The 13,637-nt window shown below is 42.1% G+C and overlaps 1 protein-coding gene across 1 annotated transcript; it reads left to right on the top strand.

Moving 5' to 3' along the window:
• Positions 1 to 807: 807 nt before the first annotated feature.
• LOC119214432 (exportin-5) lies at positions 808 to 12,391 on the top strand. Its single transcript, XM_037466201.2, has 33 exons — positions 808 to 1,032; positions 1,650 to 1,771; positions 1,861 to 1,933; positions 2,038 to 2,175; positions 2,456 to 2,638; positions 2,763 to 2,789; positions 2,862 to 3,047; positions 3,411 to 3,487; positions 3,567 to 3,611; positions 3,719 to 3,809; positions 3,946 to 4,029; positions 4,134 to 4,259; positions 4,347 to 4,437; positions 4,531 to 4,659; positions 4,954 to 5,069; positions 5,200 to 5,355; positions 5,624 to 5,665; positions 5,753 to 5,842; positions 5,956 to 6,155; positions 6,255 to 6,357; positions 6,708 to 6,889; positions 7,125 to 7,225; positions 7,308 to 7,404; positions 7,492 to 7,628; positions 7,780 to 7,877; positions 7,996 to 8,042; positions 8,312 to 8,424; positions 8,871 to 8,930; positions 9,290 to 9,381; positions 9,474 to 9,581; positions 10,135 to 10,272; positions 10,469 to 10,633; positions 10,882 to 12,391. The coding sequence occupies exons 1-33, from the start codon at positions 937 to 939 to the stop codon at positions 11,026 to 11,028; spliced, it is 3,660 nt and encodes a 1,219-aa protein (XP_037322098.2). The 5' UTR covers positions 808 to 936; the 3' UTR covers positions 11,029 to 12,391.
• The last annotated feature ends 1,246 nt before the right edge of the window (positions 12,392 to 13,637 follow it).

Below are 13,637 nucleotides of genomic sequence, written 5' to 3'. Positions count from 1 at the left end.
TAATGCTCCGCCCCCTTTGGAAAAGAAAACGCCCCCCGACGTTAGACTTGTTTCAAACCAACACACTTACGTGTGTCCTTTACACTTGTTTGTGCAGATAAATAAGAAGGTGTCGACACCATTCACGTTCTTTGAATAAAATTCAAATTACGTTAAAAGTACAAATCAACCTGATGGGATTCGTGGAAAAGCAAGACATGTCACTCCGCTGGTATTTCACAAGCAGAAAGCGAGTTCATCGCAAAATGATACTAAAAGAGTAAAAGTCGACCCATTAATCCCATGCAGTAAAACACTGTTACACGTAAACAATTTTTGTCATTCCGTGTCATTGTTACTTTGTCAATCAGTTTGTTGATAATAGCTTCAGAAGCCTACCGTAGTTTTCTGTTTATCTTTTAATTACTTCGTACTTCATAAAAAATACCATTATATTTGGTATTAGTTGTAATAGTTGAAATATAATAATAAATCAAAATGTTGACTCCGGGTCGAAATTCAAAGAACCACACACTACACCTGGTTCATTTGAAATGAAACATAAACAGCTAGAGAACAGATTATTATCTTATTATTATTAATTAGAATAACGGAGAAAAACAACTGCATGCTGGTGACAACAATTAACTACACATTAACTATAAAATAAAGCATTGAATGTATTCTTAATTGAAAAGGATATCTGGTTATCAGATTTGTTTTCAGCCCAAAGGGGATTTCTCTTTCAACATATATAGACGATCTTTTTTTAAAATGGCGACTACAACTCCCAGAAGTCCCAATCAACGGCAAGCCGAATGTCCAGAAACGCAAGCAGCACATTTTGTGCACGTTGGTTACATCCCAGAGCGTACGCATCGCACCGTCTTGCAGGTGTTTTGCATAAGAGATTTCATTGCTTTCGCCTTAACAGTGTGCTGCACGCGACCTGAAGTCATGGCTGAGCAGGCCATGTGTGATCAGCTGATCAAAGCAGTGAATGTGATCATGGACGCAGAAACTGGACACATTTACCGACTGGAGGCCCTAAAGGTAGCATCTTTTTAGGTTGCTAGCTAGCTGCCAGCTAAATGAGCTTGTCATTTATTGTAGCTGTTGTAAAAGTAGAATCATGTCCCTGTGTATCTAATAAACATGTATTTTTTTCGCGTAGATTGCAAGGACATAGTTCACACTGTTAGTGTACATTTGTAAACGTTAGCTAACGTTAAATTAACAATTGATGATGGCCAGATGCGAGCTAGCCGATAACTTATGTCATGATTATCACTTCATCACAGCAGTCACTGTCGACTCACGTCCATTCATTCATTGAATTGGTAACATCTGGTTTAATACCGTCAGTCTCACAGATGTTTGTGAAAGACAGAGTTCAATATACCGAGTCCAATTCATTCTAACGTTATGTTGCTAATGTCAACGTTGCACTTCAGCTCGAACGGCTAACGTTACTTGGCAGCTTAGCTATATGCTAAGCTATATATGAGGATTTACTGTTTTATTACCCATGCAGCTTTTTCCGTACCAAGATGACGCATTACAAATATAGAGTAATCATACTAAATACATATTAGTATTATTAGGATAATCCTTTTAATGACCTGGCGTTAGTTGCCGATGTTCTAACATGCTTTATTCTTTCACAACAGTTTTGTGAAGAGTTTAAAGAGACGAGCACCTTCTGTGTGCCATGTGGCTTACAACTTGCCGACAAAGCCCAGCCAGCTGTAGTGAGACACTTCGGTTTGCAAATCCTGGAGCACGTCATCAAGTGAGTACAACATAGAACCGCAGTATGATAAGTAATTACATGATAAAAAGTTAATTGCACATCTGAAAGACGGCATTAATGTCTTGCAGGTTTCGATGGAACAACATGCAACAACTAGAGAAGGTCCAGTTGAAAGAGTGTGCCATGCAGCTGTTATCAACTGTGAGTGTGATTAGAAATAGGCTTTTAACAAGGATTACCATCAAATGCCACTTAAATTGTGTCTCACCGTCCGCGGATCTGACACCTGCTTTGGGTCTTCTCAGGGTACTCTCGCTATCCTGGAGGAAGAGAGCCACATCAAGGATGGCCTGTCCCGAATCACTGTGGAAATGATAAAGAGGGAATGGCCTCAACATTGGCCAGATATGCTTAAAGAGATGGAGGCGCTCACTAGCCACGGGGTGAGTAACTTGTATAGTGTGTTTCGGCAGCTCAGTTAATGTCAGACATGCAATTAAGTACTTGTCGATTCGTCATGTTCATTTACATGTGGCATCTTCATTTTATTTTGGCATTTGGAAATAGAAATTTATGGGAACAACATCTTTTCCACTTGATTATTTTATCAGGGCAAACATTTATTTTTTCACGCAAAAGATGCAGCCCTTTAATCAAGTCGTCATTTATTTTTTAAGTCACACGTAAGATAATATTCTAAAAGCAAAAATGCACTTTCTATAGGAGGCGCAGACGGAGCTGGTGATGTTGATACTGTTGCGGCTGGCGGAGGATGTGATCAGCTTCCAGACGTTGCCCACCCAGCGGCGCAGAGACATCCAGCAGACACTTGTCCAAAACATGGAGAGCATCTTCAGCTTCTTGATGGCCATTCTGCATGTTAACGTCGAGGACTACCGTAAATTGGTCAGTCTGGTCTTATCTTGGCTTTTGTCGAAAAATATACTATTGTACTGTAATTTACTTGTCAGTATTAATCCTATCTACTGGTGTATTATTGCTAAATCAATTCATTTATTTTCTCATCCAGAAAGGGTCACCCGGACATGAACTGCAGGTGAGAAAACTTTGCTTCTCTAAAATAGACCTCCTATGGAATTGATTACTTACCTTAATTCTCTGCACACAGGCCAGAGCTCACTGTCGAGTCGCGGTGGCGACGCTGAACACACTTGCAGGCTACATAGATTGGGTCTCTCTGGTGCACATCACTACCGGAAACTGTCATCTCCTGGAGATGTTGTGTTTGCTGCTGAGTGAACCAGAGCTGCAGCTGGAGGCAGCGGAGTGTCTGCTCATCGCTGTCAGTCGGAAGGTGAGGCGCAGGGAGAGAAAACAAAAACACATGTTTTAAAATATTTTGAAATGACGGTTAAGCCGTCATACTTGCTGTGGAGAGATCATTCTTTCAGTCTCATTTATTGTCTGTGTGTGTGTGTCTCATCGCTACTACTGTATGATATCTTTAGAACTACCAGCTCAACTAATTTGAATAGAATTCTTTGGGTCATGGAAAGTCCTACAGATTTGGGACAACAGCGCCATCATGTGGTGATTGTTCTACACAGCAATAAGCTGTAACTATAGAACTAGACATGACTCGTGCTAATGTATGCTTAAATAATAAAGGTTCGAAATGCCAGGATGTATTTTAATAAATGATATCATTCTGCCAAAGGGGAAACTGGAGGATAGGAAGCCTTTCATGCTGCTGTTTGATGATGTCGCCATCCACTACATCCTTTCTGCTGCCCAGTGAGTACAACTGCTTCTCATTTCTCTTCACAGGGTTCAACATACAGCTATTGAACGGTTTGTGTCTGTGTAATTACAGGTCGGCAGATGGACTGGCAATGTGCAAGAAGTCCGCTGAGTCGCAGTAAGTAACGGGACACACCTGCCTCGCCGTAGAGCAGCCATCAAAAGATGGCGTAGTAAGACTAGTCGATGCGTCTGACTCATGTTGTTCCGTGTAAATGACTTTAGAGCAGTGGAGGTGGTGGAGCGGCGGTACATATTCCTGAAGAGGCTTTGTCAGGTCCTGTGTGCTCTCGGAGGCCAACTCTGCTCATTAGTGGTGAGTTTGCTTTGTTCCTTTTGTGATGTTTTTATCTGGTCCTGGTCCACACATGTTATGTGAAATCACAAAAACATGAGGTGAGCATATTAAAAGGTTAGTCCTTTTTGTGTAAAATGTCCTGTTCTCTCCACAGGGTTCAGATGTGGAGGTCGAAGTACCTGCAAATCTCAGCAAATACACTGCAGCGTTTTTAGCGTTCACAGCACATTCCAGTCAGGTGAGAACACAATCATTTTAATTTCAGTCATATCTGTGCAATATGAATCTTTCAGCTATGTTGGGTTCATCCTCACTGGGATTTGTCCCCCTTTTGTTCTGCAGTTTTTGAAGTCATCCACTCAGGCCACTTGGGGTGCTTTGTTCAGACACGAGACACTGTCAAAGGACCCAGTTGTTGTCGAGATGGCCATCAAGTACCTCAGAGCGTGTATGACCAACCTCGTCAAGGTGAGACACAGGATGATTGCATTCCCAAGGTACACAGAAGCCAAACAGGAATAACCTTTTTTTTTTTTCTATTTTTTTTCTCTCCAGATTGGATTTCCATCCCGAAACGACAACCCGAGTTGCGAGTACTCCCGCGTGGACTTCGACAGCGACGAGGACTTCAATGCATTCTTTAATTGTACGTATTGCAGATTCAGCTTTAAGACCACTAAATCTGTACTCTTTAGTTCATCCTTCAATGTTTTTCACAGTGCATGTTCATACCTAACAGCTTTTCGAGCGCAGCAGGGAGAGGTCGTGAGGATTGCATGTCGCATTGTCCCTCTGGAGGCTTTCCGGATAGCGGCTGAATGGCTACAGTATCAGATCACCAGCCCGATTGACACTGGGGCTGCAACATGTAAGTGTTTGTCCGTATTTTTGAACCTCGTATGCAAACATTTCTTTGGTACATGTCTTGTGGTGGGTTTTTACTTCATTTAACATGTAATATATGCACCACTTAATTTGGGCTTACAATGCACCCCATCGGTTAGATTTATGAGAGCAATCCCCAATAACCACTCGGGTACAACAGACTCATTTGGATAGGGACGAATGAATGTTTCTGCATCAGTTAAGAACATTGTAGATCTGTTATACTTTTACTCTCTCATGCTGCATGTTCATCTCCTCTCTCTTTGTGCCTCACTAGCCAAGACGGCCGAGGGGCTGTGCACCCTCTTGTCTCCTTCACTGGTCCAGTGGGACGCCATGACGATCTTCTTGGAGTGTGTGGTCCCGCAGGTCTTCAGAAATGTAGAGGAGGAGGTAACCGGGACAATCTTCTGTGTTAGAACAAAACCTGCATGCAGGAGGGGGTGCGGAGGGGGGTTAATGTTGATTGTAATGACGTGAAGGCTCCCCCCCCCCCCCTTTCTTCTGCCTCCTACTGTATTAGAAGCTGCCCATAGATCAGAGCATGGAGCTGCTGCAGGCCACGCTGAACTACGACACCAAAGACCCGCTCATCTTGTCCTGCGTACTCACCAACATCTCGGCCCTCTTCCCATTTATTAAACAAAGGCCCCACTTGCTGCCACAGATTCCCTACAAGGTCAGCAGAGTCGTCATTGTACCCATACGTTTTACTACCGTACATATTATTATTGTATAATGAAATTGATAGTTTATAATTATCAAGTGTTTTCTTGTGAAAGTTAGGCTTGATAATGTGGTTCGTTGTGGACTTGTAAAGGACATTTAAGTCCCATATACAGCTTTTGTATCTGTATTTTTGTGGAAAAAGTTAATTCTGCATTTGCTGTGTACACATGTGCGCCTGCACATTCACCTCACAGTGTTTCATTGTTGTGTTCCTACAGCTGTTTAATGCCATAACATTTGAGGTCAGTCAGGAAAGTAAGGTGAGTTGCCTTCAGAAAAACAGAACGTTGGTACTGTTCCTTTTGGCCTGAATACATTATCTAAGTAATGCTACCTGATTTCTTCAGGCACCACGGACCCGAGCGGTGAAGAACGTGAGGAGGCACGCCTGTTTTTCCATCATCAAAATATGCCGGGATCACCCACAGTACATTCTGGTAAATTTCAATCCCATTATAATTGCATTTAGTTGGTGGATTTTCATGCTTAAAACCAGAGGTCCAGCTTGCCAATGAATACTTTGACATCATTTCATTTTCTTCCTCTTCAGCCTAGTTTCGACTTGTTTTACAACCACGTTAAGAAGTTGTTATCAAGCGACGCCACGCTCACTCACATGGAGAAGTGTTTGCTGATGGAGGCCCTGGTGCTCATCAGTAACCAGTTCAAAGACTTTGCAAAGCAGAAGGCCTTTCTCGATGAACTGATGGCTTCAGTGGTGGCAGAATGGACTTCCGAGGAGATGAGGCAGTGCGTCTGACTTCTCTCTCGTTTTGTTACTCCTCTCTTCCAGCGTGCCAGTGTGACGGCACATAAATGTCCTCTGTCCCTTTTTTTCCTGTTCTTCAGGGTGTTGTCTGACCCTGCTGTGTTCCTGTCCTTCGTTGGCGCTGATCAGGTGGTCAATGACCAAAGTCAGGATTCAAACACAGCGGGGCTGAATAGGGGCCGGGTAAGTGTGTTGGTGTATACAGAGCTCTATAGACCTATAATCGTGAAGGTTGCCTTTTCCTTCTTTTTAAAGGCTGCGTCATGATGTAGTTTCTGACTCCACCAGAAGGATTTGCGTTGACCTATTTAATTGTTACCGCCACATCATGGATTGAATATTTATCAAAAATCTCAATGTCTACATATTTGGCTAAAGCAGTAATGGCCAACCCTACAAATTGAGGCGTGTCAGTCTGGTGAAAAGTGATGGACAGGCTAACAGAGTAACATTGTCATTCCTAGAGCCCTTGCTTGCTAGCTACAAATGTGCTTCTAGTTAATAACTGCCATTTAACTGTTTTTCTCCTCTAGCTGGGTTTCTGCCTGTTTGCCATGTTGGGGGTGGTGAAGCGGGCACGCTGGCCCGCAGACCTGGAGGAAGCCAAGGCAGGTGGCTTCGTGATGGGATACACCGCTGCCGGAGCTCCCATCTACAGGAACGCCTTGACGGCCCACTTTCTGGTCTTGCTGCCCAACCTGCTGGCTCTAATCAGGTACGCCTGTCGCATGGCACCGGACCTTGTGTTCAGCCATGGGGAGAACTGTGTTGGAGTAGCAAAAAGCCCGTTTACACATGATGTGGATATGGCACGGTGTTGACTTCCAGCTTGTACTATGTGTGTGGGTCATTCATGTAAATTGTAAATGGCTCCCCGGGATAACTAAAAGTATCTCAAAAATCTCCCGCTATTAAAACTGATCCGTCTCTTCTGCTTCCCCCCGCTGCAGGACTAACAACTGTCTGTTCATGCCGGAGAACATGGCTCGCCTGAGTGTGACCTTCTCCAGGGCCCATGAAGTGATGGATGCGGAGAGAAACATTGTTCTTGGTAAAAGGATCTGTCCCCACATGCATCTGCCCGTTAGTGAGAAGGATTGTGGTTGAACCCTCTTAAAATGAACTCCCTCCAGGTCTCTCTCAGCCCATTCTGGATATTTATGACTCCGCTGTGTGTAGAACCAGCTTGGAGCGGATGCAGGGATTTCTCTCCACATTGTATGACAACTGGTGAGACTTTTCCCCGACTTTTTTCTTCCGTATTGTTTATAGCTCACATGCAGATGTGATTCCATTCTGCTCTCTTTACCTCCGTAGCTTCCACGTCCTCGGAAGTGCAGGTCTGTCCCTGCAGCAGGAATTCTTCAGCATTGAGAGGTTGAGCGAAGAAATAGCTGGTTCTGTTTTTGTCTCCCTCGACCATGTGCCCGATCACAGACTTCGCCCTATGATTCATATCCTTTTTTGGCCTCAATTGATTTGATGATTTTCTTTCCCCTTTTTATTGGTTTGATTGACATGATGTCAAAGATCTTTTCTTACACAAATGTGAAAGCTTATTAGATATTGACTCCTGTTAACATGGGATTTCCTTAACAAGTGCACGTGTGTTTGTGAGGCAGTTGGTGCTATCATGTCCTCAGGAGTACTACAACAGTCTACTCTGCCCCCTGCTGGGACCTCTGTTGGCCTACATGCAGCAGGTCAGAGCTCCACACCTCCAACTCTGGAACACTTTAATGTCTTCACTAGATGTATTCACTCGGTCATGATGGTTTTTGTTGCCAAATCTCATGGCCTTGCTTTTGTTTCATACTACAGAGGCTCAACGTCAAGTGGCAGGTCATCAACCAGAGGAGCTCGGTCAAGTAAGTTGTGGCATAATGTGTGTGTTTTTTATTTATTTTTTATATATATACATGGACGGACGCGACCCACCCGTTGAGAAACACTGCTTTGGACGGTTATGCTTGTCGCAATGGAAGCATTTTATATTGAACACAGGTTACACCTGAATGCCCAAAATACAGATCCCCATCACTCAACACAGTCTCATTGTCTTTCCTGTATATTAAATTCCTTTGTGCATCTCTAACTGGTTGTGTGGATACTGGTAACCTGTTTGTTGTGTTTTTAGTGGTGATGACGACGAGGAGGAGGAGGTGGTGTGTCAGGAGAGCCAGGTGACGCACGAGATGTTGGAGGAGCAGCTGGTGCGCCTGCTCAGCAGGGAGGTCCTGGATCTTCTCTGTAGGTTTCTGCATCTCTCGTAACTCCTCCCATTTAAACACAAAGGCATTCAGGCAATTTTGTGCTCTGACAACATTTAAAAAAAGTTTAAAAAGGAAAGAAGTCTTAACTGAAATTGAAGAGTTATATTTGCCAGCCACTTTCCATTTCATGGCATAAGTATTGATAAGAATGTAATATTTATCGGTAAAGTGAGTTATTGTTACACTTGATTCATGAAGTGAATGTAATGTCCCCCTTTAAACGCGCTCTGAACTACTGCTAAAGCACTTTAGGAATGTGGAAAGTTTGGGTTTGTGCCAGGTACACAAGATATGAACGGTTTCAGAGCGCATTAGGAAAGTGCAAGTTTCAGCTGTAATTGCTCTCGTCGTAGGCGACAGTATTCCTTCCAATACCATTTGTCTTGGTTTTAAAATCCTTTACTTTCACTTCTGCACTTCTAGTTGTGAGCTGTATTTCCAAAAAACTGGCCGAACCAGCTGCGAACAAGGAGGAAGTAGACGGTAAGAGTCAAGTTATAAATATTTTAATCAATCTGTTCCTTTTTCTTTCTTTTTTCTTTTTTTTCAAAGATTTGATTTTGATTTCTCAACCTATACAACACACATTGTCTAGCTGTGCTTCCTCAAAACTCTGTTTGGTTTCCTTCTTCATTAGTGCTTCATCCGGCTGGCCAGACAGAACCTCAAAAAACTAAATCACAAAGTAGAACAAGACATTAAGACTAATTGTGTCTTTATATTCCGCTTGGCTTGAAATATACTCTTTTACCTAATTGTTTTATTTTTATTTTTTCGAAGCACTTTGAATTGCCTTTTTTTGTTGGAATGTGCAATACACATGAATTGGCCTTGCCTTGCAGATGAAGACATGATGGATTCGGTGCATGCGGCGTCTCCTGCCGGTCCCACGGAGGAGCTGACTGAGCTGGGGAAATGCCTACTGAAACATGAGGTCAGACCCAGATGCACCACATCCAAAGGACAGCGCGGCCACTCACTGAATGCTGGATATCAAGCTAATGTCTCTCTTTTCACTTGGTCCAGAACATTTACATGACCCTGCTGACCCTCTCCTTCACCTCGCTGTCATGGAAGGACACCACTAACTGTCACCGCACTGCTTCGATGGTCTGCTGGACCCTTCTGCGGCAGGTTAGCACACCAAATGCAACAAATGTCCAACAAACGCTTTTTCATTTGAAGGATAAGACTGGCTGTATTCTGTATTTTGGATATTTTTCAATGATCCCAAGAAAAGAACACAATCCCGTATGTGGCTCTCTGCAAGATCTAAATATTTAAAAATTGTGCTCTTGATAAATACTATGCATAAATCTGCATCTGAAAGATCACATTAAGTCAAGCTCAACGAGGAATAATTGAACAAAATGATACGAATGGTGAGGGAGAGACACTGTGTCCTAACACCAAGTGCTGGAATCATATGTAGATCAGACTACTTTGTGAGGTTAAGCCAATGTAAATGGACAGTTTTTACAATTGTTTCTTGGTAACAATGGAATTATATAAGGAATAGAGCTCTACCACCTCTTTTCCCACTAAGGTATTTGTTTTCCAATTTAATGCACTTTTGCTTTTGTCATCTTTTTTTAGTTAACAAAATGTTTCAGCTGAGACTCACTCTTGCCCCTTGAAAAGTATCTTTACACGTATTTCTTCTCTCGTTCCCTCTGTGGCTCTTCAGGTCGCAGCGGGTAATCTTCTCCCTGAGGCGGTCACATGGTTCTACACTAGCGTCCTCAGAAGCCTTCAGGTTCATGGGCAGCATGAGGTCTGCAACTCTACCCTCTCTCAGCTGGCGATGATCATTTATGAAAACCTGGTGAGACTGAAGGCATGACTGCCAAATCTGCTTCATTATCATTTAAAGCATAAGAACAGTTTCATTACAAAATAAATAAATGATCATATATGACAAAGGAATCGGAATATTTGGAAGTTTTGTATAGAAAATAACCATGATTTAATGATATATGATCAACAAGTTTATTCCTTCTCTTCGGTCTCTTCGGTCTTAGCGGCCACGCTACATAGAGCTGAGAGCGGTGATGACCCAGATCCCCAACATCAGTGTGGAGACTCTGGACCAGTACGATCACAGGCTCATTGACCCCAATGCCCAGAAGCTCGGAGACAAGAAGAGGAAAGACCAGTTCAAGAGGCTCATCGCAGGAACCGTTGGGGTAATGGCCACATTTAGCCACTAGAGGGCAGTGCTTCTCTATTATGTGTCCCACTGGTTGGGGCCTCTCAGAGGTGGCCACAGACGGGCCCAACCGTGCAAGGCATTACTCAGCAGTGTGATTCTGGCTGTGCTGTAAATCTTCTGTGCTCAGCAGCTTCAATGAGGCTGTACAATGTGAAAAAAGTCTCTGTAGTAGGTCTCGGACAGCTTTGTTTGACCTCTCTGCTCTCTGTCCCCTGCCAACAGAAAGCTCTGTGCCAGCAGTTCAGGAAGGAGGTTCATATCCGGAATCTTCCATCGCTCTTTAAGAAGACAAAGCCAGACAAAGATGTGCAGAGCAGTGAAGCGTTGGGCCTGGGAGCTCTCTTCTCTCCGGAGAATAATACCTTGTAGGAGCACATCGGGGTTCTAATGGACTTCATACTGACCGAGGACCGTTATGTGTACAGCGCTGGGTTTCCCCGTCTGCATCCTCCTCCAACATAGCTCTCAACACTCTTCTGTTTTTCCAAAGGTCGTCTTTTATTTCAGCCGTTGTCGTTCCACAGCACCATTCACAACCATTAGAAAATCCCATCCACTGGTCATTAATGCTAGCTAGTATCACACAGTGGATCCTTTTTTAGAAAATGTCATCTTGGGAGGTATATGAGCTATTGAAATTTTCCATTTCAGATTGTGTTCCAGGTTGATCTTAGAGTATCAGACCAGCTGTTGATATTTGCTCTGAAGCGGAAGCTTCATTGAGCCGCCAAACTATGAGAGTGACTGACACTAAAGTCAACGCGTTCACAACATAAGTCGAAGAGGCTTCATGCAAACATACCCAAGAATCAATATTCAGCTGAATTGTGATTTCAAGGTTTTTCTAGATTTAAATATGAGCAACAGTTTTCTAGTTTGCAGCCAATACAGTAGTAGGTAATGGTGGATGCATTTAGCCAGTCACTCATAGAACAATTTACACACCGCAAGTATTGTTTTAAATTGATTATTTAATGCAAAGTACATATCATACTACAAATACTTCTGCCATATATTGTGCCAAAACACTCACTATAGACTTTGACGAACTTGAATCGACCTAAAAAGATATAACTCTCATGAAGATTATTTAAGGATGGAGTTAACAGATGATGTGTAGCTTGATCCAAGTCTTTGTTTTTGTTTTCTATAATTATAATGTAATAATCTGTTTTTGAAGTGTTTGTACTGGTTTTGCAATCAGGAAAAGATGAACCAGCACTACATTCCGTTATTATCCAAGGTATTGTTTTTAAGCATACTTCAATGGATGTATTTTGCTCTTATGGAGCTTTCATGTAGAGTGTTATTTGTTTTGTGTTGCGTAGATTCAGGTCCAAAATAAATGAGTTACTTTGGCTTGGAGTGAGACCGGTTTTAGTGTTTGGATTTGAGATATCACTGAAAGAAGTTCACATTATCCTTCATCAGGAATGGGAACATTTATGACACATGACCTTCCAATCAATTTATTTTACCCTTCATGGTGATCGTTTGTACATGTGGCCGTTAAAAAAAAATGCTGGTTCAACACTAAAATGTTATGTACAATGGAAAAAATGTCCTTTCTAAAATTTTAGTGTGGTTTATATTTTGTTTTTGAATAATAAATTGAGATTTCAATTAATCTCAAACTTTGAGTATTTAATACTTACCTTTTTATAATGTTTTGTCTGTATGAGCACATTTCCATGTCAACAAATAACATAATTTTAATTAAATTGGGAACATCTGGGTGTGGTTGTGTTTCTGAATCAAATTCAGTATTTTCAGTAATTCCCTTCCTCTTATTAATTATTTATCATCATTAATAAGTTTGCCATGTTTTTATTTTTTCTAAGCACTAGCGTACCTTTCAGAATATGTATTGTGAAGGAATATTGAATGAGGGAACGTGGGAAAGGAAAGAGACTTGTTATTAAAAGCAGTTCTGACTCCACCTCGATAGGTGGCGGTAATCCACCGTTTGCTATTAGCTAAAATAACTAGAAGCGCAATGAAGAACCATGATGGACAACAACTGCCAACGTCTGTCATTGGTCCACAGTGTACTTGGGTAATTATGAGAAAAAATTAATTAAGTGTTTATTTTATTTTAATAATTCAAAGTAGCTATTAAAATCAATTAATTTCTGTGAGGCTACATCGGTACTGTACAAGGCATCAAATATGTTCTGTTTCTGCTTGCTTGTTTACTTTTTAACACTTACGCAAACCTATATAGCGTATGCACGGTATAAGAGATTTATTGAAGGATGCATTGAGATATTTAAAGTGGACCTGACCTTTATTTAGAACTGAAACAATTAGTCCATTAATATATCAGCCGTTTGACTGAAAATGATTACTCAACCAAGATAACCAATTAATTTAAGTAATTTAACAAGCAGAGAAGAGAACTTTTGCAGGTGGCAGTTAGGGGAGTTATATCTGAAGTCTGACGGTTATAAGAAGAATACAGCCCCACAAAGGACAAATTTGAAACAAAAATAACTGATTTAGAATTGACTCTTTAAGGTAATTTCATGTCCGAGTCCTCTGGCAGCAGTTGCTGCATTGATTGCATATGGATCTGTGGTTTCACCACACCCTTTTTGAACAACAGCTCAAGCTCTATCAAGTTGCATTGGCGGTTCAATCGATATTTTCACACCCTGCCACAGAATTTATAAAGGTGTTCACTCATTTGGCTTTATCTCATGTGGCATTTTCACAAACTGAAAACGTCTTCTTCCACAATCTGTATTTATCGTCATTAATTTCGTCCCTCTACCTCCTCCAGCTGTAAGGCCTGCTGCAGAGACGCACCCTCTCAGCATGATGCTGCCACCGGCCCTCGTGGTTGGGATGGTGTGCTTCTGTTCATTTGCACCGCTTATCTTGCGCCAACTATTCAGCCCCTGCTTGTTGTAGCGGTGGCCTACCACACAACTGATCTGTCACTTGGACTCCAAATGTTTTGAGGGCGGCCTACGTCT

Source organism: Pungitius pungitius, chromosome 13 (genome assembly GCF_949316345.1).
Source record: "Pungitius pungitius chromosome 13, fPunPun2.1, whole genome shotgun sequence".
Lineage (NCBI taxonomy): Eukaryota > Metazoa > Chordata > Actinopteri > Perciformes > Gasterosteidae > Pungitius > Pungitius pungitius.
The sequence above is the reverse complement of the archived record's forward strand: the minus strand, read 5'-3'. Positions and strand labels throughout refer to the sequence as shown.